The 21,538-nt window shown below is 55.9% G+C and overlaps 3 protein-coding genes and 1 long non-coding RNA gene across 11 annotated transcripts in view; 2 read left to right on the top strand and 2 right to left on the bottom strand.

The window, feature by feature from the left end:
• Positions 1-732: 732 nt before the first annotated feature.
• LOC113976451 (ectoderm-neural cortex protein 1-like) lies at positions 733-5,146 on the bottom strand. 5 transcript variants are annotated; one of them, XM_027701632.1, is made up of 2 exons: positions 5,035-5,146; positions 733-4,002 (listed from the first exon to the last, which is right to left on the bottom strand). In XM_027701632.1, exon 2 carries the CDS (start codon positions 3,985-3,987, stop codon positions 2,218-2,220), a length of 1,770 nt encoding a protein of 589 aa, XP_027557433.1. In that variant the 5' UTR covers positions 3,988-4,002; positions 5,035-5,146; the 3' UTR covers positions 733-2,217. The 5 variants fall into 5 exon arrangements, with proteins under 5 accessions (XP_027557433.1, XP_027557437.1, XP_027557434.1 ...); XM_027701636.1 differs by lacking the exon at positions 5,035-5,146 and adding an exon at positions 4,396-4,476; XM_027701633.1 differs by lacking the exon at positions 5,035-5,146 and adding an exon at positions 4,356-4,471.
• Positions 5,147-5,383: 237 nt separating this feature from the next.
• PEX11G (peroxisomal biogenesis factor 11 gamma) lies at positions 5,384-9,313 on the bottom strand. 2 transcript variants are annotated; one of them, XM_027701637.1, is made up of 6 exons: positions 9,233-9,313; positions 8,278-8,454; positions 8,014-8,192; positions 7,815-7,865; positions 7,212-7,355; positions 5,384-6,404 (listed from the first exon to the last, which is right to left on the bottom strand). In XM_027701637.1, exons 1-6 carry the CDS (start codon positions 9,296-9,298, stop codon positions 6,287-6,289), a joined length of 735 nt encoding a protein of 244 aa, XP_027557438.1. In that variant the 5' UTR covers positions 9,299-9,313; the 3' UTR covers positions 5,384-6,286. The 2 variants fall into 2 exon arrangements, with proteins under 2 accessions (XP_027557438.1, XP_027557440.1); XM_027701639.1 differs by having other exon boundaries at positions 6,298-7,355.
• Positions 9,314-9,401: 88 nt separating this feature from the next.
• Positions 9,402-12,019, top strand: LOC113976455. Its single transcript, XR_003537099.1, has 2 exons — positions 9,402-9,966; positions 11,656-12,019. It is a non-coding gene; the product is annotated as an uncharacterized LOC113976455 (long non-coding RNA).
• Positions 12,020-13,292: 1,273 nt separating this feature from the next.
• Positions 13,293-21,538, top strand: part of ARRDC2 (arrestin domain containing 2) — a 9,749-nt gene continuing 1,503 nt past the window's right edge. The window contains exons 1-7 of one of the 3 annotated variants that reach the window (XM_027701643.1): positions 13,293-13,757; positions 19,554-19,620; positions 19,711-19,858; positions 20,154-20,256; positions 20,543-20,799; positions 20,910-21,069; positions 21,324-21,475. In XM_027701643.1, the coding sequence (XP_027557444.1) occupies positions 13,502-13,757; positions 19,554-19,620; positions 19,711-19,858; positions 20,154-20,256; positions 20,543-20,799; positions 20,910-21,069; positions 21,324-21,475 (1,143 nt within the window). In that variant the 5' untranslated portion in view covers positions 13,293-13,501. Of the gene's footprint in view, positions 13,758-18,279; positions 18,621-19,553; positions 19,621-19,710; positions 19,859-20,153; positions 20,257-20,542; positions 20,800-20,909; positions 21,070-21,323; positions 21,514-21,538 lie in introns of those variants that run through there. The other 2 variants (XM_027701642.1, XM_027701641.1) reach the window with 2 other exon arrangements.

Here is a 21,538-nt window from a genome sequence, read left to right as displayed (position 1 = left end):
TTCCCACTGAAATGGGTCTTTTTTCCCTGCAGCTTCCTGTGTGCTCCAGGCTGTGGGCTCCTCTCGCTGCAGCCAGTGATGGAGAGGTGGCACGCAAGGGTACATGAAAAAAGGCCTAGCCTGGGAGCTGAAAATGGTAAAGGCACCAGAAACCAGGGTGGAAATGAAGTCTGTGTATCTGCTCCAGTCCCCAGCAGGGCAGCTCATTTCCAGTCATGCCAGCTGCCTGTAGGAGCAGCTCGGAAGGGCTGTGACATTGATTTATTTAACTCTGTAATAATGGATCACACCCAGACCCTGCTTCCGTGGTGAGACAGTTGTACCTTTGGTCCTGTTTCCTCTGACTGTGCTGATTCCCATCTCCTACCCCTCTAACAGAGCTTTTCCTTCCCAGCCACTGTCCCCCCTCCCCTGGAGCAGGGCCTGGAGTGCACAGCCCTTGGGGACAGAAAGGGCAACACTTTCCCCCATTCCTTTGGACAGTGAGGAAACCCAGCTCCATGGAGGATGACCAGGTAAGGGCAGAGAATAGCTTAACCTTTGGAGTTTTAAAACAGATTTGTGTGTTCCTCAAAGCTTGAAGGCAGTGTGAGAGCTGGGCTTCCTTCAGTCCCATGTTACAAAGATACAGGAAGATCTGAGCCCTCGATTTGGACTCAAGCAGGGAATACTCCTTACTATATAGCAAGGGCTGGGAAAACCTGCAGCTTAATCATACAGAGCAACACAATAGATTTTATTCAAATTTATTTAAGCAGCTCCAGGCTGAGTAATAAACACACAACTGCTGTATAAAAAAAAAATAAATGTAAAGAACCAGCCCGTGGGCAAAGTACTGTCACATGTTCAGACATTCCAGCCTCTGGTGCTACCTGTGCTGAGAGTCCCAGCAGCACAGTCCAGAGCTTGTGGCCAGTCAGGAGCGTCCTTTGTCCTTTCTAGTAAATATCACTAAAAACCCAAAATATCCCTCTGGTTCCTGCTCTGAGATCACACAAGTTAGTGGAAAACCTGGACACCTTTTGCTGTCTCCAGGGACAGCACAAGCTTCCAGTCCAAGGAGGTCCCTCTATGCTTGTCCCCTCCCTGGGCTGACCAAGGAGATGGATTTGCAGGAGCACTTCAAAGCCAGAGCTGTATTGCCTTGAGCCCTGCAGGTGCTGGTGGGACCCACGCTGGCACCCAGCTCATGGACTTGCTGGATAGGAGGAGGTGTTTTCCGTCTGGATCCTCAGTCAAGTGAGACACTGGCATAATAAGGTGTGAAGCCTGAAGCAGAGTGTTGTGATACCAGTGCACAGCAAACCCAACGTCCCTCAGGCCTTGGATCCCACAGAGAGCTCAGCAATGGCTGCTGATTTCCCTCAAGGTCCAGGAATCTTCTACAGGTATCACAGGATATTTTATTGCATTAATAAGTTCATTTGAGTAGTACAACTCTTGCAAGGAGAAAATAAAAACTGTACAGGATCTGTGATTCATTGGCTTCTTTCCTCCCAAAGAGCCTTTAGAAAAGTTTAATTCCAGTTGCAAATGTTGAAAGTCAATCTCTATGTAGCAGGGAAGCAATGGCATGAAAGGGACACCAGGGAATAATTAGAAGCAGAGAAACCCTGTGTTTATACATAGACAGAGTTTGTCTTATAAACGCAATTACCCACCACTCTGGGACTAAATCCCAGCTATAATCTTGTTCTGGCACCAGCTCCCAGCCCTGGCGTCCCACAAGACATTTGGGTGCCACTGGCAGATTAACTGTGGCACCAGGAGGAGGAGGCTGTGCTAAAAGCAGCCCTGTGGCACCGCACGGTCTGTCCCAGCTCCTGCAGACGCCCAGCCTGGGAAAACATCCACTCCAGCAGCCTTCTGACCCAGGGATGACACCCAATCCTCACACAGAGCATTCCCCAAAATCTTTGCATAGGCCAAGACTCGGTGGCAGGGCTAAGATGCCAGGTTAAGAGTCCTGTTATTTATACCAATCTTCTCCCCTCAGCATTTTGGCACCTTAAAGAGACTTCCTCTCTCCTGCAGGGTTTTAGATCCTAAACTGCCAGCCTGAAAACATGTTTTCTGGAGCTGATGCTCGCACGAGGACAACTGCAGTCCAGATCCACGTGCATCTGCCCCTCAAGGTTTAACCTTTGTGCAGCATAAAGTTATACAGAGGAGCTCTGGGTTGATCCACAACTATTTACCTCCCAGTCTTTGCCACTCTCAGGCAGACAGGTACTTCCAGGTGCTGACGAAGGCGGTGGGGATGAGGGAATAAGGCACCGTGGTGACGCTGCTCCAGGTGTCGGATGAGGGGTCGTAGCAGTCCAGGGTCTTGCAGCGCTGGGCCCCGCAGTAGCCCCCCACCACATACAGCCTGTTCCCCGAGGTGACAGCGCGGCAGCTGATGCGCTTGGCGGTGACATCCCCGAACTTGGACCACTGGTAGGTGTCACTGTGGAAGCGGTAGGCGGAGCTGGCCGAGAATTCTGTGTCCCCGCCGATGACCATGATGTGGCTGCCCACCACGGCGGCCGCCGTGTAGCGCCAGGGCTGGGGGCAGCTGGTGGGCACCGTCCAGCGGTTCTGGCAGGGGTCGAAGCACTGCACCTTGGGCAGCTTGTTCTGGTTGGCGCTGGTGCCCCCAAAAACAAACAGCTTCATCTTGGCCCCCACCACAGCGGCGTTGCTGACGCCTTCCCGGAGAGGGGCCACCAGGGACCACTTGTCCAGCTGAGGGTCATAGTGCTCCACCTGCTTGAGGGAGACGGAGGGAGAGGCCGGGAAGGCCCCGCTCATGGCTGTGTGACCCCCCACCACGTACAGGCAGTGGTCCAGCTCGGCGGAACCGTGGCCAAACCGTGCCACCAGCATGGGAGCAGCTTTTGCCCACTCATCATGAAGAGTGTCGTAGACCCAGACGTCCCTGGAAGCGCCGTTCTCGGAGCCTTTGCCCCCAGTGATGTAAACCTTGCAGCCGATGGCACAGGCACTGCACTCCTTACGGGGGCTGGGGATGTCGGCACGGGGGATGATCTCGCTCGTTTTATGGTCCAGCATGTAAATCTTGTCGCACATGAAGGTCTGGCCCCCGAGCAGCAGCAGGGCCTGGCTGACCTTGCGAGGCCGGGCACAGCACCCCGTCACCAGCCCATCGTTCTGCAGGATCTTCATCTTGCATCGCACGGCGTCAGCCACGATCTCCTCCCCCAGCTTGTGGCTGGTCACCAGCTTCTCACAGGCCACCTGTTTGCGCAGGTAGGACTCGGGGAGCAGGGCCAGGCGGACAGAGCGCAGCAGTTCCGGCAGAACCTCGTGGCGCCGGGGCAGATCGTACCGGATCCAGCCCATGACAGCCTCGTAGACCAGCGTCTCGTCCTCCACCTCCAGCTCCTCGCTCTCCACCAGCTCCAGCAGCTTGTCCTTGGGCAGCCTCAGGAAATCCTCAGTCTTGCAGAGTGAGGTGAAGTTGGCCAGCGCCATCCTCCAGGACAGCTCCAGCAGCCGCTCGCAGCAGTGGGCGTCAGACAGCAGCAGCATGTTCAGGCAGTTCCCAGGGTAGAGGTTCTTCTCCAGGAAGTCGGCCGAGGCATCCCGAATATCCTGGAACTGCAGCATGTCCCCGGCCTCCAGCAGAGACTCGGCGTTCTCCTCGTTGATCAGTACCCGGGCTGAGTAGGCATAGTCCAGCAGCAGCTCCAGCACCTCAGGGTGCAGGGAGTCGTGGAAGTTCACCTCGGCATCTCTGCTCTCCTTGAGGCCCCCGCTGAACATGGCGTTGAAGTAGCGGCTGCAGGCAGCCAGGACGGCGCGGTGGCAGGGAAAGCTGCGGTTCCCCGCCCGCAGCACCACGTCGGTGAAGAGGTTCTGCTGGCGGAGCAGGTTGAGCTGGGTGAGGAGGCTGTCGGCGTGGCCCGGTTTGTGGAAGAGGTGGATGTTCATGGAGCCGGAGCTCGAGCGGGATTTCCGGTTCTCGTGGCTGCTAACGGACATAGTGCTGAGACCGCTCTGCAAAGGGAAAAGCGGCGAGTCAGCACGGGGCGCCCGGCACTGGCGGGGGAGCAGCGCCCGAGAGGAGCCGGCGGCGGGAGTGCGGTACCGCCCGGAACGAGGAGCTCGGAAGGACTGTCCCGCAGCTGCGAGTCTCGCCCAGCGCTAACCGAAACGGGGCACCGGACGCTCCCGGACCAAACGCCGAGGCAGCTCAGGGCTCCGCCGGGCCCCGCGTAGTACGGGGAGAGAGGGCGATGTGCGCTCCCGGGGCTGCCGCGCCCAGCCCGCCCCGCGGGCCCGCCCCGGCTCCGCACCTGGCTCAGAGGTCCCGCACCAGGCCCCGTGGTCCCGCGTCCGCGGTCCCGCACCTGGTTCAGAGGTCCCGCACCTGGCTCTGAGGTCCCGCGCCTGGCTCAGGGGTCCCTCGCTCTGCTCAGAGGTCCCGGTCCCGGCCCCTCTCCCCGCCCGTTCTGCCGCCGCCGCGTGGCCGCCCCGTGCCGGCCCCGCCCCCGCCCGCGCAGCAGCCAATCAGCGTCCGCGGTGCCCTGCGCTCGTTCCTCGTGAATGGAAGGCGGGGCCGGGCGCGCGCATGCGCAGCCCGTTAACCCCCGCCCATTGATCCCCGTTCATTGGTCCCCCCATTGATCACTCCCCATTCATCCCCCGCACTTGTCCGTGTCCCCCATTGATTCCCCCCATTGATCACTCCCCATTCATCCCCCGCACTTGTCCATGTCCCCCGTTGACCACTCCCATTCACCCCTCGCACATGTCCGTGTCCCCCCGCTCCGAGCACCGCCCCCCGCGCCCCAGCACCGCAGCGCGGCTGAGGCAGCGGCCCAGGGGTCGGGCCGCCGGATCTGAGGCTCCTGAACCCGGCGGAGCCGTGCGGACGGAGCCACCCCACCATAAAGGGCCATAAACGGGGCAGCCGGGCTGGGATCAGCAGCGCGCGCCCGCGGCCTTTGGATCCCGCCCTGCTGACAAAGGCAGGTCGCGGCCAGACAAACTAGCCCTGCTCAGCAAGTTTTCCTGCACGGAGCCCACCTCTGAAATTTGGAGCTCGAAAACATCCAGCGGTTGCTCCCGCACAGAAGGTGCTGCTCATCTTTACCTCTCCCGGGGCAGCCCATCACCTGCACCACCATCACCTTTCCTTGCCAAGGAAGGGTACTGTCACCCTCTCTCAGCAGCAGGAGCCGAGGTGGGCTGATGGCCGCAGCAGAAAAGAGAAAAAAAAACAACAAAAAAGCAAGTTCTGGGAAGATCAAGTCTGCCCACACAAGGTCTTGTGCTAAAACCAAGCAAGTGCTGCTCTGGACAGGTAGCAGCAGCTACCACAGGTGCTTAATTAGGGATCAAAGCCAGCCCAAGGAAAAAATACAAATTCCAGAAATTCTGAATCACCCAATATTGCTTTATCTCTGCACGTTTCAGCTGCACCAGCTGTAACTTAAAATCATTTCATGAGGAACTGGATGAAGCAATGCACTTAGAGCAGTTTACAGTGCCTTTTCTATATGTTAAAATTAAAGCAAGGTTTAGAGCTTTACAAATTTGGCATCAGAGGTTAGGTGGGGGTTTTGGGGTCTTTTTATTGAAGAGTTAGAGCTACACCTCGTCCTGTGCTGAGCAGGAGAGCAAGTCCTGAAGGAATGATTTAACAGGGTTAAGAATACAAAAATAATCTGATTTATTATTAAAACTAAACTGCAACAGGAGTCACCACGGTGGGTGAGAGGACCAGGCAAGAGCCACAGCTGTCCCCAAGCTGAAGGATCTGCTTCCTCCCCCTGTTCAGGCACAGGACTCAGAAAAGTAGAGAAAAACCCCAAGAGTCTCCTCCAGGTAAGCTCTGCCTACACTCAGAATTGTACCAAAACCTGTAAATCTGGCACCAAATTCCCAGCACAGCCAGGAAAGGCATCCCCAGGGACACTCTGCAGGGTGAAGGTCCAGGTAAACAGCAAGGACAGGGCAGAGGACAAAGAGCATCCAGACCTCGCTCTGCTCTTTGAACACAGGCAGGACACAGCTCCCCCTGTCCATGCCAAAAGCAACAACAAAAACAAGGTCGAAGCACCTGGAATGGTGCAGGGACACCACAGAACTGTTTTCAAAGGGTGCATTTCCACGGCAGCCAGTCAGGGGCTCGGATTTATTTCGGTGGGAGGAAGGCTGTTAACACATGGGGAGCTGCAGGTCACAGAGCACTCATGTTTTCTGACCCCTGGGAACTGCCTGGAGCTTTCCAGAACCAGTTAAAGAACTTTTCCCTGCTCTGAGAGGGAACGATCACTCAAGGCCACCTTTGATTCGTGTCGTTTATTATCGGCAACGCCCAGAACTGTAACTGCAAAGCCCATCTCGGCATCCGTTTGATTGCTCCTTTGAAAGGTGATTCGCAAATTTCCTGCCTTTTTTTTTTTTTTAAGAAAACAAAACGACCGTTAGCAGCTGCCGGAGCCTGGTGGAAGAGCTCCACCCGGTGGCATTCCACGAAGGCACAGCTAGAGCCTCAGAGCTCCTGGAAGTCTCAACTTCCTCAATTTTTCCTTGAATGAGCAAGGCAGACGAGAAGGAAGCTTCACTCTGCTTCCAGTTGCTATTTCCTTCCCCTCTTGCCTCTGTCACAAACAAAACTTTTCACTCCTCTTTTTGCTCTGGGCTCAAACCCCAAAATATCTGACAGAGAAACTCCCAGGATATGGATTGTGCCCCTGTCCTGGAGGATGAACTTGCAGAATTTGTCCCTTAGGAGTTTTGTGTGACAGAACCACGACAGTTTTTCCACCTAACGCTGACTTTGTGCTCTTTTCTTCCAGAAAACACTGGAAGGTTGCATTTATCTTTTGGGACAGAGGAAGGAAGGATGGAAGGCACTTTCCCCCCCCTCAATTTTACCAACCGTAGATTGATTTTCAGAGGATTCACCTGAAAGATTTCTCTGATAGAGAGAGACAAAAATTATCAACTGCAAACAATCCTCTCTGCAACAGACACCTTGATTTGAGTCCCAATTACAATCCACACAAAGGATGTATGGGATTACAATCAGCAACACATAGGAAAGTTAAAATACACCCTGTCCCACTAAAGGCACTTTTACCATGTGGGAATTTGGCTCCTGAAGCTCAGTTACTTAAACAGTTTCAGAATTTCCTCCTCTGGATGCCTGGTAGATTCCAATCAGGGAGGAGATGGTCCCCAGGAGCCCTACTAACCATGGGGGGAACCTTCCAGCCCAGAGGAATCCTGGAGGCAGCCAATGGATGGCATTGGAAAGATCTGCTGTGTCCATGAGGATGCTCAGAACCTCTGCCTTCACCTGGGCTCTCAACTTCTGGCTCTGAGGTGAGGATGTGCTGCTGGAAGCAAAGGGAATATCAGTGATAGTCCAGAATATCCTAATAACTGTGATGGATACAAATGAGAACTGGTGTATGGGGTTAAAGTATAATGAAAACTGGTTTAAATAGTGCTAAAGAGACCTGGAGAGAGACTTTGGACAAGGGCCTGGAGGGACAGGACAAGGGGGAATGGCTTCCCACTTCCAGAGGGCAGAGTTAGATGGGATATCGGGAAGAAATTGTTCTCTGTGAGGGTGGGGAGGCCCTGGCACAGGTTGCCCAGAGCAGCTGTGGCTGCCCCATCCCTGGGAGTGTCCAAGGCCAGGTTGGACGGGGCTTGGAGCCACCTGGGCTAGTGGAAGGTGTCCCTGCCCATGGCAGGGGGTGGCTCTGGATGGGCTTTAAGCTCCCTCCCAACCTCCCAATCCCATTCTGAGATTCCATGATCAGCTGTACAGCCAAGGAAGGAAATCATACCACTTGTGCTGCCTCAGTTTTCTTCTCAACTGGCACAAGACCTTCAGGGACCTGAAAACAGCAGAGTTATTTCTCCTATAGCACCAAACAGGAGGGGTTTTTTCTCTTCCACGAGCAAGAGCACCTCCAGCAGCCAGAGGGCCCTTTGTTTTATCCCGATGGATCATTCCCCGCTCCTCCCCTCCCCACCGGGCCGTACCGCAGGATTCCCAGGAGCAGGGCAGAGCCCCACAGCGCCGTGCTCAGGGTCCACCACCTCTGGGAAGCGGCGCGGACGATTCCGACATCAGCCGCCCAGGCCAGGTGCTCGCAGGGGTAGTAGAGCTGGTTGGCCACGTTGCAGAGCACACTGAGCCCCCGCACCAGCACATCCTCGTCCTGCGGGAGGGGGGGAAAGGGGACAGGCCAGAACACACGCGGGGTGGCCAGGGGGGCTGTGGGAGACCCCTCTCCCCGCTCTCACCTCGGGGCCCAGCCCGTAGCCGCAGCTGTGCCGGAGCATGGCCAGGTCGTCGAAGAGGCGCAGGACGGTGCGGCAGGAGCTGAGCTGGGCAGAGGCGGCCAGGAGTCCCCTCGGCAGCTCCCCGGGCCCGGGCAGGGCTCCCCCCGCCAGCTGGAGGCCGTAGGACAGGGCACGGACCTGCGGGGCACGGCCCGGTCAGCGGCGGGACCGGTGGGTGTGGGGTCCAGAGAAGCTGATGCTGGAACTAGGACTTCTGTTTTCTGTCTTTAATTCTACCTTTTCCTCTCCTTTCTTTAATTCTCTCCTTTTCTCTCTTTTCTCCTCCAAGTCTCTCATTTTCTCTATTTTTCTTTCTTTCTCTCTCTCTTTCTTCCTTTAATTCTCTTTTCCTCTCTCTTTCTTTAATTCTGTTTCTCTTTTCTCCTCTCTTTAATTCTTTTTCTCTCTTTTCTCCTCTTTAATTCTCTCTCTCTTTTCTCTTTAATTCTTTTTCTCTTTTTTTTTTAAATTCTCTCTTTTCTCCTTTCTTTAATTCTCTCCTTTTTAAATTTCTCTCTCTTTTCCTCTTTCTCTTCCTTTCTCCCTTTCTTTCCTTAATTCCCCTCTCCCTCCTGAATTCCTCCCGTCCCTTTCCCTCCACCCCTTTCCCCAAACCCCCTCCCCCTGGGCTCAGGTACCAATACACCAATTCCCACGCCAAGTAACCTCTCTGACTGTTTGCGGACCCTCCGGATTTTTATCATTCCTTTCCACCATCGAGCCTTTAAACGCACTTTAAGTGCTTCTCTTTCCCTAAAGGGTGGGTCACAGCAGGCTCGGGCCCGTCACTCCCGGCCCGGTCCCGGCGGGTCAGACCCCCCATCCCTCAGTCCCAGCCCGGTCCCGGTGGGTCAGATCCCCCATCCCTCAGTCTCGGCCCGGTCCCGGTGGGTCAGACCCCCCATCCCTCACTCACGGCCCGGTCCCGTCCCCGGTGCGTTTCCAGTGCGGCCCCCAGGCCGCGGAGCGCAGCCGCCGCCATGGCAACGCTTCCGGGTCAGACGTCACGGGCGCGCCCGGGCACATCGGGAAGGAGGCGGTGCAGCCGTCGCCATGGCAACGCGTCCCGGCCTGCCCTGCCCGTGTCCCCCTGCCTCCCAGGGCCTCTCCCCTCAGGGCCTCCCCCCTTTCACGGAGTCTCCTTTCCCAGTCTGATCCGCGAACCCCCCGTCAGCCCTTTGCTGACCCCCAGTTCCCCTGTTCTGTGGTGTTCCAGGTTACCCAAGTAGTGTGTGGAGTCTCCCTTACTTGAGATGTTCCAGGACCCTCTGGACACATCCGGTGCTCTGGAATGGCCCTGCCTGAGCAGGGAGGTGGGACTAGGTAAAGCACTGTGGTCCCTTCCATTCTGTGATTCTGTCGTTTCCTTAGAGCAGTATTTAGGTATTTCAGTAACTCACAAGACACACCAAAGAGAACATCAGTGGTACCCATACACTTCTCCGCAGACTCACAGCACTCGCTGCCTCTGTGTGTCTGGATCTAAGAATTACATAGAGCATTTTTAGGAATAACCCCTTTCCTCCCCCCGCCTGGCTCTTTGGCAGGGTACGTTCTCACTGTTAAAGGAATGGACAGTCTTGTTCCCACACTCCTCGCCGAGCACAGGCTGAGGGTGGATGGACTCCACCTGCAAAGCCAAGAGAACAGGTAACATGATTTTAGGGAGGACCAGGACACAGTTAAAGGGCAGCGTGTTCCCGTGTGGAATTCTGTCCTGAAAGGGGTGGGATCTGTGCAAGTGAAAACTAAGAGGGTGGAAAAACAGAGGGGAAATAAAGTGATCATGCTTTAAGTGGCTGTTCCGTAGCTTTGTTGGCTTCCCTCCAGCGTGTCCTGTGTTAGATTTAGGGAGACCAGAAGCAGAAACAGTGCCCTGGATGAGAGGACACACTGGAATCAGCAGGAGAACCTGATCCCAGGAACTGCCCTTTCTGATGAGCCATGTGATTTATCAAACAAAGCTCATATTTGATATCTTGGAGAGTTTATGACAAGGAATGTGCTGCCTCCCAGATCCACCACATGAACAGCTTTAGGCAGGGAATGGCTGCACCAGATTATCCACCTCAAAATCGAGAGTTCTTCCCACTGCACAGTTAGGAAGAGTAAGGCTGTGGCACAGAGGCCACAGGTACAGTCTGGCACTTCCACCCCCACAAATGACATCTCAACAGCCACTTCTTTGCAACAACACTTGGCATGTTCAGGGGATGTGAGTGATTTCTGGGACATGAACCAGTGGCTTGATCTTTCTGCCTTGCTACGTTTGTTTTTAGAAGTTGTTTTGTGTTTATTTTTGGGAGGAAGGAGAGGATTTTGATCAAAAGCTGCACTTATGCAACCTCAGGAAGGGATGTGGTTAGAGCTGGCCATGGAAGGCATTAAGAAAATCCTCCTCTGACCTTGCCTCCTATTTCTCATTCTCTAAGAGAGAGGTCCCTTCATGCCATGGATCTTTTAAGCCATTTGATTTACAAAATGTGGAACAGATCACAGTTGAATTGATCTTTTCCTTGGCCCCAGACTTCTGGAGCAGCTCCATAACTGCCATATGGAGTGATATTCCCGTAACTGCCATGTGAGTTTCTTCATTTGCCTCCTCACCCTGTGAGTTGTTTTCTGTCTGGGCGAAGGTTTTGAGCAAACTGCTGACGGCAGAGCCGGCCTTTTCCTCTCCTCACACATGGATCTGTGCCTGCAAAGCTTCTCTGGTACTGCCTCCCTTTTTTACCGCCTTGAATTTAATTTTTATTTCAATTCCATCTGTCAGCAGATGAAAGTTCTGTCACAACCACGCAAGCCATGCTGGTCCCACACAGACAGCAGAAACAGCGACTCCCCAGCAGGTCCAGCCTTAATAGGCTTGGATTACCCACGGGGTGGCTTGGAGAAGTGGGTTTATACCCAGCAAAGCTGCAGCCTCCCCTTGACATCATCAGTTTGGGGATGGGACAGTGTGCAGCAAATCCTGTCTGCTCCAGCCTCGGGTGAATGTTCTGTGGGAGCAGAGTCATAGATAAGGAATATCTTGAAGGAAGAGGAAGGACAGGCAACCAAATCCTTAAGCCAAGGAATGTTGGAGGGAAGTAGGTGATTCTGGTCTCCCACAGAGGGTCAGAGGAGGAAAACTGGCCTGCCTGGAGGTGTCCACCCATGGCAAACATCTCTGCACCACTGAGCATCTGCCAGAGACAGAGGGTGTTGCAGCTGCCCAGGTGAGGTGACCCTTCATGTAGCACCATGGGGCTCAGATATTGGGGCTGCCAGGTTCCGTGGGGCCAACTGCACCTTTCTCAGCCCCATCCCAAAGTGCTGAGAGATGTTTTCTCTCCTCAGATGAAAAGCTCCCATGTGGGTCTGCCCAGGACGGCACAGGGCCTCTGCAAGACTGAGCAGAGGGGTGACTTCACACCCAAGTCGAGAGGCCCAGTTGAAATCAAAAAGGCAGACTCCCAAGTGAGCTGTGTGTCCCCATGGTGACCCTGGAAAGGCCCTGTCCCCAGAGGAAGGTGACATTCTCCCTTCTCCATCAACCAGGCCCTGTGAGCTGCCCACACGGTGTGGGATCTCCAAGCCTTCCTTGTGCTCTGCTCTTGGCCCCCTCTATGTGTTGTCACAGGGAACATCTATTTCTCAGATTGAATGAGGACACAAGGAGGTGTTGTGACAGCAAGAATAAACACCGGGAGATTAGCCCAAAGCCATGGGTGACACATCCCTCTGGATTGCAGGACCCAGTGGGTGACACATCCCTCTGGATTGCAGGACCCACTGAGACCTCTGGGCAGGCACAGGGGCAGGAGGAAGCAGGTGGGCTGGGGGAAGCACAGAGGAAGGGCAAGAGACCAGAAACAGAGTGAGAAGCACTGTCAGGGCTGTGTGGGGGCTGGAATCTGTTTGGATTTTGGTGTCAAGGCCTGGAACCAAAGGTCAGTGGACAGTAGGGCAGCTGGGCAACTCTGCCCGGCTTGCGATGAGTGTGGGCTGTTTTCCTAGAGGTGAGCGGGGTGTTTTTGTTGAGTTGGTCACTCACGTGGGTTTCCCAACTGCTGAGCTTGCACTAACTCTGCTTGGGGTCTAGGTGTGTTCCAGAGGGGTCAGTGGGGGCTGGTCAGCCCTTGGGGGGGCTGAGTGAGCAGGGCCAGCTGCTGCCTTGGCACTTCACAAGGTCTTCCCAGATGGGTTTGATGCCCCGTGAGCCAGCCCTGAAGCCTTTGGGCTTCATTCCCAACTGCTGCAGTCTGTGTGTGAGCAGTGCCCTCGTGCTTTCCTCTGGGCATTTGACTCTTTGTCTCTCAGGAATGGGACAGTCTTTGCTCCACTGTGCTGTCCTCTGGGGATCTGACTCCTCGGGAATGGGGGAGTGGAATCTTTGCTCCACATGTACTTCAAAGAAGCCACGCACTCATGCCTTGCAAATGCATACAGGCACCTCTCCTCAGTCCCTGTAAACACCTGGATTCAAACACCTCAGGTGCACCATTTGGTGGAGTAACAGGGACTTGCATCTGCTACAGCTCTGCCCCATTACTTTGATGTGACTCTGAGGTGCCATTGCCACCTGTGCTGCTGCAGGAACAGCCAGGATTCCCTGGGGATAAATGCTGGAATCAGCCCTTGGTGGCACCAGCTGGGAGAGCTGTTGCTGGAACTAACTGTGGTTATTCACTTTTTCATGTGGATTTTGATCCAACTTCAGACATGGAAAGTAAAACTGGCTTTTTGGAGTGAGGGTCTTTGCTTTCTAAACTCTTCTCCCACCATTTCCAGCTGTGCCTTGGGAAGGCCAAACAGGCTTTCTCTGATTGCCCACCCATATGAAATCTCCCAGGAGGGCTGGTGGTGTGTGACACCCCTCCCTGCTGCCGACGGAGCCACTGGCACGTCCCGGTGTCACGTCGGCTGCGCCTGTGACTCAGAGATAAGGCTGAAGTCACGTTATTACTCGATCCCTTTAAAAACACGTCCCTCGGCCCCGCGGCCCCGGCACCAGCCCCACGCGCATGAGGTCAACCCTAAAGCATCGTTGCAAAACAGGGGCTCAGCCGAACCCCTCAGGAAGGCCTGCAGGGTGGGGCCACTTAGGATAAATCAGGGGATTTTAGTGTAGCCCTTTGCTTATCCTCCTTTCCCTGGAAGGCTCCAGCCTCCCGGAGCTGCCAGGAGAGCGGGTCCCGCAGCGATGCAGCTCCCAGGGCGCGTGCAGAGCTTGGTGGTGAAGCTGGAGGACGGCCCAGCCCACGGGAGTGGGGAGCTGCTGCACGGGCGGGTGCAGCTGGAGCTGCGGGGAGCGCTGCGGGTGCAGGCGCTGGAGGTGAGCGCCCACGGCGGTGCCGCCGTGCACTGGCTCGAGAGCCGCAGCATCGGGCTCAACGTCGTCTACAGGGACTACTCAGCCTACCAGACCTTCCTGAGCCGCCATTGCCAGCTCATCCCTGGTAAGGTTGGGGCACGGGGTGGGGCTCTGCACCAGGGAGAGCATGTTGGGACCCCCTTGGGCTGCGGTGAGCCACTCTGGGTGAGCCGCTTGCCCGATGGGTGTTGCCAGCCCACGCAGGGTTGTTTGTGCCTCTTGGACACCCCTCTTTGCACCTCGGCCCAGGGTTTCCCTGCTGCTAGTTTTTGGGAGGCTACTGGTGTAAACTCAGCTAAAGGATTTGTGGCTTTTGCTCTGTTTGCACAGGGAAGTGCAAACACAAGGCTCTGTTCACAAGTGTGGAAAGAGCACTAAGTAGCTCAGTTGGTGTTTGTTTTTGCTTCCCCTGTGCTGGGACTGGGTGCCCAGATGGCACATTGCTTGGATCAACTGCAGGAGGACAAGCCACTTGAATTCTTTGTGTGGTCAGGATGAAATGATCCAGAGCCAAGGGATATGGGACATCTCAGCTGTCTATCTGCTCATTAACTCTGGCTTTTCTTAGGAACATGCGTGTGTTTTATCCTTCCCTCCAATGACAGTGTCACAGCCATGGCTTTGCAACTTTTCCTCCCCCTTCTGATGGCCTTGTTGTTGCCTGTGACCCAGTTGCCTGGCCCTGGCTGTAGGACTTATGCTGAGGGCATTTAATTGTGTCAGTGGTCAAATGCAACCCAGAGAGTGGTGCCAGGCCCAATCTGGCAAATACAGAAGTTGCAGAAATAAACTGGAGGGATGGAAAGAGGATGTGAGCTGCCTTCCTGGAGATGATCTTGTCTCTGGACTGCACTGGGGGGTCATATTCTTTATGTCTGGGTGATTGTGCCCTGCCATCTTCTCCAAACACCTGCATTACTCTGGAGTTTGTGTCTTTTGGCAGCAGCTTTTCTGTGCTCTGACTAAGGATGGCCCTTGGCAGCTGCAACTCTGCAAAGGATCCTGATTACAGTTAAGGCCGTGGAGAAGCCCTTGCCCTGGGCTCCACCAGTGAAGGCCCTGAGCACACGGCCGTGCAGTGCTTGGTCAGTGTCCCCTTAGCTGTGAGGTGGCAGAGTGAGTTTTATTTCCCATTATCAGTGAATGCCTGTAGGGAAGTCACAAGCTGCTGTGAGCATGTTTGAACTCTGCTGCTGGGATTGTGTATGATAGGAGCCTCTGGAGCCCTCTGGAGAAGGGCATTGGCCAAGGGCTGCAGGAATTGCTGGAGTTGCTCCACCTTGCCAGCACCCTGAACGCCTGTAGCTCAGAGCTGATGGTTCCTGGCCTTCACCTACTGCCCAGGGAGTGTTGAGCTGGGCTACCTGGGGGCAAAGAGCCCCACCAGGACTTGGGGGATGGGATTTTTTTGTCTCTGTCCATACACAGATTCCTTTTGTGCTTTGTGAGAGGGACAAGGGCATGTGATCACTGGAGCAATTTTAAGGGAGCAAAGGCTATGGGCTGCAGAGAAGGGCTGTCCTGCGGCCAAAACTGCTTCCTTCAGATTCTGCTGGGTCCTGCTCTGGCCCCAACAGCAATGTGAGGGCCTTCCTGGTGTCAGCTGGTGAGAAACATGCCATCATCCCATCATCCGAGAGTCCCTGTGACTGCTCCCTTCTTGGTGCTTCTCGATGAGATGAGATCAACTGTGTCTGAGTGGTGGTTAAAAAATGCAGGTTTTGTCATGGTAACAAGGCACTGCAGAGGAGGGGAGCCAGGCACAGATAAGAGCCCTCCCTCCTGCTCTCCCCTCAGCTGAGTTTATCTGCAGTTTCCTGGCAGGGTGGTGAGCACTGGCACCGGGGTGCTGTGCTGAGAGACAAGAAAAAGGGAGCAAGGAGGATGTGCAGACAGGGCCTTTAAATGTGTATTGTGTAATCATCTGAGATAGGGAGCAGGAAGGGAGGAAAACACAGGGGTTAATGGGTGAAGGAAGCACAAGGAAAGCCCTGGACTCTCGTGCATGAGGTGATGTGAAGGAAACATAAATGGTTGGTGTGCAGTGATCTTTCCTGTCCAAGGATCCCACAGCACTTCCCAAAGGTATAGTGCCTGCCCTGGAGAGGGGCAAACACCCAGAAGCCATTTTATTTTCATGGAGACATCCAGAAGAGTTATGGCATCAGGGCTCTTGTTGCACTTTGGGGTAGCCCTCGATCAGCACCTTAATCCTCATCCATATGCAACACTCCCATATCTGGCAGGGACAGTGTATTCCTCAAGCTAGGAGTGTGAGCTTGTGCAAGGCTCTGTTGTCCCATCTCATCCCCATATTGAGTCAGAGTAGAGCTGCTGACCTGCCTGTTTACCTCCTGCATTCCCTTCTCTCTGGGGTTTTCAGGGCCCCTCGTGTGGCTCTGGTGTCAGTGGGGAAAAGCCACCAGGTCCCATCAGTGGGTCTGGGAAGGAGAAGCCCCCTCTGAGCCGGGCAGGGTGTCAGCTCCTGCTCGGACCAGCTGCAGCTTGGCCAGACTCTAGATGGGGCTGAAGAGTTGGAGATCGTCCCTGTACCCAGCCAGACCTGGGTTTTCCTTGGGTTGGGCAGCCAGGAGCTTTCGCGGTCCCACAGCCCCTGCACCTGGACATGCCAGGAGAGAGGAGAGACCCTCTCCTGGCGCGGGGGTCCCAGAGAGGTCAGAGAGGGGCCGCCCATCCCACGTGGAGACAGCGAGGGGCAGCCTGGGCATCGCATGCGGCTGACATGAGAGGGAGGTTTGCAGGGATTCACATCCCGTGGGCGAGGCTGAGTCACGGGCCGAGGGGTGTGTGCCAGCAGGCCGGAGGGGGAGGAGGATGCCAAGGAAGGAGAGGGGCCCGGCCAAGGCTCCAGTCCCTCTCAAGAGCCCCCCCACCTCTAATGGCACCGCAGGGACACCAGGCTCCTTCCCAGAGCCAGTGACACCAAGTGTCATCAGTTAACTTGTGTTGTGACGTGCCTTCCTTCCTCCTTTCCCTCGCCCTTTACGGAGTTTGCTATGATTCATGTTTGTTTGTGGCAGCAAATGGTCGTGCACATAAAACAAACCATGGTCCCCTTCCCCTGGGGAGGGAGACAGACAATTCCAGCTCGGCTTTGGAGGCAGCTAGAGCCGTGCTAGGCTTCAGCCTAGCTCAGTTTTAGTGGCTGAGAGCAACCCAGTTGAGCACAGCAGGTCCAGCCCGTCATCGCTGGGAGCAACTCAAAAATCTCCAAAACTTCAGCGGCCAAATGCTGAGTAACATTTTGAAGGCCTGTTTTGTCTTATCCCCCACCCATGCCCGAGGTGCAGAGCTCTGATGCTCTGCAAACACGACAATCATCATTAAAGTGGAAGTCTCTATAGCTGCATTAACCCTTTTGGGAGGCACAGACTCCTTTCTCCTTCCTTTTACAACATCTCAGGGCGCTGATAATGCTGATATGCACCCTGAGAATCATCAGTTCCCAGTTTCCAAGCTTTCACCCCAGCTGAGCACTGGCAACCGCAGATGCTGCCAACAGAGCAAGTCCCCGTGCTGTTCCTGCCCATGTAGGTGGGATTTGTCACTGGGTTTTGGAGCAGCATCACCCCAATCCCAGCAGGAGCTGGTGGAAAACCGGCACTCGCCTGGTTAACGAGCGCAGGGAGGTGGATTGCTCACCCTGTCATTGCAGAAGCTGAACCCGGGCCAGTTCTTGATTTCTTAGAACTAAGTGAAGTGATGTCCCAGACATCACTGCGTCGCCAGCTGGCCCAGCCGTGCTGTGCAAGGAGCCCAGATCCAGTTGTAGCCTGTTCCAAGCCCTGGGAATGGCTCTTGGGAAAGGAGGGATGTGGGTTGGTGTGCAGAGCAGCCCTCGGCTCTCGCCTGTGGCCACTGAAATGAGAGGGGCTGCTGCTTTGAGTGAGGAATCCCCCCGGCACAGCCCCTGGCTGTGACCCTAGGAATGGGGATTCTGGATGAAGATGGGATGGAATGTCAGAATGGGAGCTGGAGGAGTAGTTTGAGGGGCAAGGATGGGGAGTTTGGGGGGTAAGGATGGAGAATTTGGGGGGCAAGGATAGGAGCTGGAGGGGGAGCTTGAGGGGCAAGGATGGGAACTGGGATTTTGAGGGTCAAGGATAGGAGATGGAAGGGGATTTTTGAGGGCAAGGATGGAGTTGAAGGGGGAGTTTGGGGCACAAGGCTGGAGTTTGAGGGGCAAAGATGGAAGCTAGAGAGGGGCCTGGGGGTCAAGTTTAAGAGCTGCAGGGAGTTTTTAGGGGGTACTAAGCAACACGGCAGCACCCAGGGGTCACCCACTGGCAGTGCTCAGCCCCGTGACTATGTCTCTGCTCCCGGACACATTCCCGCGGAGCAGCCCCCCCGTGGGAATGACTCGGTGCGGTACCGCGAGGGCCGTGAGGAGCCCCGCTGGGACTGAACACGGACGCCACAACTGAACCCCCACCCCGGAGCCCCCGCCCCGCCCGGCTCGGGGGGGGAGGCCGGTCCGCACATGCTCCCTGCCTTGTTTTGCAGGGCCCGGCGGGGCCGGCCCGTTCCGTCCCGCCCCGCCGGGGCCGCCCCCGGCCGCGCCGGGCGCTTAAAGCCGGGCTCAGCTGCGCCGCGCTGGGTTGAGCCGCATCGCGCCGGTTCTGGGCTGAGCTGAGCAGCGCTTGCTTCGCCATGATTTTCGATCGCCTCAAACGCTTCTCCATCGTGCTGGAGGGCGCGGAGCGGGACGGCCCGGCCGCCTTCAGCCCCGGGCAGGCGGTGTCGGGCCGCGTGGTGCTGGAGTTGGCGGCGGCCGCCCGGCTCGGCGCCCTGAGGCTGCGGGCGATGGGCGCTGCCCGAGTCCACTGGACCGAGTCCCGCAGCGCCGGCTCCAGCACCGCCTACACGCAGAGCTACAGCGACCAGGTGGAGTTTCTGAGCCACCGCGACACGCTGCTGGCACCCCCAGGTACGGCACCCCCTTCCCCCGGGGACGGCACCCGGAACCCCCGGTCGCCGGCCAGAGCGGGGGCGTGGGGGCACCGAAGACCCCAGGGGCTGAAACAATGGGGACGTGGGGCAGCCTGGGGCACCTCTGGTGTTGGGTGCTCCAGACACCCCAGCCGGCCGAAATCTGGGTGCCTGACACCCCCAAACTGCAGAGACCTGGGTGCCAGGGATGGCCCAGCTGCTGGGTGCCTGACACCCCAAAACTACAGAAATCTGGGTGCCTGGCACCCCGACCAGCTGAAATCTGGGTGCCTGGAACCCCAAACGGCTAAAATCTGGGTGCACGGGGTGCCTTAGGATCTGGGCACTCTGGGAACTGGGTGTGTAGGTCTCTGCAGACACCTCAAATTCAGAGTGCACCCCGGGGTTCTGGGGTGCACAGCTGGACCCTGCTGTTGTGCAGGACACCCCGATTAGGGACTGCTCCCCCTCCCCCAAGACTCCCCCTTTTCTGGGAGCTCTTCCTGGCAGGGAAGCAGCATTAGAAAACTCTCATGAAGGTTCAGGAGCTTGTTTTAAGTGGGGCGTTGGACTAGGTAATCCCCAGAGGTCCCCTCCAGCCCTGGGGTGCAAACCCTTGAGGGGCAGTGGGGGATTGGCCAATGACTCTCCCTCCTGGAGTCTTGGCTGGGCATCTCTGGAGTAGAGCCCACCTGGAGAAGCTGCCCGGCCCTCCAGGGAGGTGCCCCTGGGTCGAGCGTGTGGAGACACGTGGAAAGCAGACAGTGCCCAACTCTTGTGTCACAGCTGCTGCAGTTTAACCCTGGCAGAGATACTGCTGTGCCCTCGTGCTGCTCCTTTGCTGGGTGCTGCCCATCTGTGCTGTCAGTTCACTCAGGGAGGGAGTTGTGCAGGAGGGAGCTTAATTCTCTTAAATCTGTTTTACCCACAGACAATGGTGAATCCACTGTCCTGCAGGCAGGAAGGCATGAGTTCCCCTTCACCTTCCAGCTCCCCGAGTAAGTTGGCTTCTTTTGGGTGACAGGGCATCTTGAAAAGGAGGTTCTTTGAGCAGAACCATTCGGAAACTGCTGGTTGCTCACCCACAGGACCCTGGTCACCTCCTTCGAGGGGAAGCACGGCAGTGTGCGCTACTGGGTGAAAGCCAAGCTGCACAGACCCTGGGCCACAGTGAAGAAAGCAAAGAGGGAGTTTACTGTGATTGAACCCATCGACATCAACACACCTGCGCTGCTGGTGAGTTCCCCCTGCTCCACCCTGCCATCCAAAACTTACCTCGGAAGCCCATGTCTGCCTAGGCCTGATTTCCAGAGGGAATATTTACCCCCCTGTAACTTACGCCCTCCAGCATTACCTAGGCTGGGCAGAGGTCAGCTGTGCTTCTTTGTTTTTGTTGCGTTGCGACAGCATCTTGCATCAGATACCTGAGAAGTTGCTGATGCTTCCCCAGCAGGTTCTTGGTGCCAGCGAGGTGATTGCTTTGAGTTTCATCCTTACTTACTAAATTGCTTAAATATTTCCCCTTCTCCAGGCTCCCCAGGCAGGTGCTAAGGAGAAACTTGCTCGTGCCTGGTACTGCAATCGTGGCCAGGTGTCTGTGACTGCCAAGATTGACCGAAAAGGCTACACCCCAGGTGAGATGAGGGGCTGGTGCCCTTGAACCTCAAGGGGCCCTGGAATAGACCCCAGGGGAGGGAATTTGGGATCACTGTGACCTGGGTTCTTCTGGCACTAAATCAGTCAGAGCTTGAGTGTGTGGACCTGATGTGGGCAGCCTCCTCAGGATGCTCCCAGATTAATCCATGTGTCTGCAGTGCTGGGTAGCATGGCCAACCCTTGATGATCCTGTGCAGGAATTCCTTGAAGCAGAACTGGGCTCTGTCTCCCTTCCTCCAACATGTTGTGTGTTTGTTTTGGCAGGTGAGGTCATCCCTATCTTTGCTGAGATCGACAACTGCACAAGCCGGGCCGTGGTGCCCAAGGCGGCCATAATCCAGACCCAGACCTTCATCGCTCGGGGCACCAAGAAGCAGAAGAGGTCAGTGGTGACCAGCATCACTGGGGATTCCATTCCAGCAGGGAAGCGGGAAGTGTGGCACGGGCGGGCCCTCAAGATCCCGCCAGTGGGGCCTTCCATCCTCCAGTGCCGCATCCTCCAGGTGGAATATTCCCTGAAGGTGAGGGACCTCATGAGGAGCTCTGCAGGTGGCTGCAAGAATTCCCTCCTGCCCCTCCAGACTGGGAAAACACCACAGCTAAGCTTCCCTGCTGCTTCCTGTCTCTGCAGGTTTGTGTGGATATTCCTGGGACGTCCAAGTTGCTCCTTGAACTGCCGCTTGTCATTGGGACCATCCCGCTGCATCCATTCGGGAGCCGCACATCCAGTGTCAGCAGCCAGTACAGTGTCAACCTGGACTGGCTGAACACCATCCCGGAGCAGCCGGAGGGTGAGCATCTCCCTCTCCCCTGGATAAACCCCCTTGTCAGGACAGCAAGGGTCAGACAAAGTTTTCAACTGGTCCAGCATTTGCTTTTTCTTTTTAACTTAATTTTTTTGTTGTTATGCTGAATCTCTTGGGTTCCTTTGCCAGGGAACTGGGAGGGTTTGGGTAAGAGTAGTTTTGGAGCTCTTTTACCTGTATGTCTCCCATATTAATGGGAGAGTGTTTCCTATTCCCTGATGGTTCTCCTTTCTCTTCAGCCCCCCCTGAGTACTCAGCAGTCGTGTCCAGCCCTGAGGCCGAGCAGAGCCTGGCCCCACCGTGCCGCAGCGAGCTTGGCGACATCCTCGAAGGTCCCTTCTTCGCCTACATCCAGGAATTCCGTTTCCGACCTCCTCCTCTGTATTCAGAGGTAGCACGTCCACCTGGGCTGGGAGACTTCTGGGGATGGCTGGGAGACTTCTGGGGATGGCTG

Source organism: Neopelma chrysocephalum, unplaced genomic scaffold (genome assembly GCF_003984885.1).
Source record: "Neopelma chrysocephalum unplaced genomic scaffold, ASM398488v2 Primary Assembly neopelma1_164, whole genome shotgun sequence".
Classification (NCBI taxonomy): Eukaryota; Metazoa; Chordata; class Aves; order Passeriformes; family Pipridae; genus Neopelma; species Neopelma chrysocephalum.
The sequence above is the reverse complement of the archived record's forward strand: the minus strand, read 5'-3'. Positions and strand labels throughout refer to the sequence as shown.

Bases quoted from the DNA above. Each gene is read 5' to 3' on its own strand.
- LOC113976451 (XM_027701632.1), bottom strand. From the start codon at position 3,987: ATGTCCGTTAGCAGCCACGAGAACCGGAAATCCCGCTCGAGCTCCGGC.
- PEX11G (XM_027701637.1), bottom strand. From the start codon at position 9,298: ATGGCGGCGGCTGCGCTCCGCGGCCTGGGGGCCGCACTGGAAACGCAC. The intron at 7,866-8,013 runs GTACGGCCCGGT...TGCTGTTTTCAG, and splicing joins CTGCTCCTGGGAATCCTGCG to GTCCCTGAAGGTCTTGTGCC. The intron at 6,405-7,211 runs GTTAGTAGGGCT...AAAAAAAAAAAG, and splicing joins GCTGGAAGGTTCCCCCCATG to GCAGGAAATTTGCGAATCAC.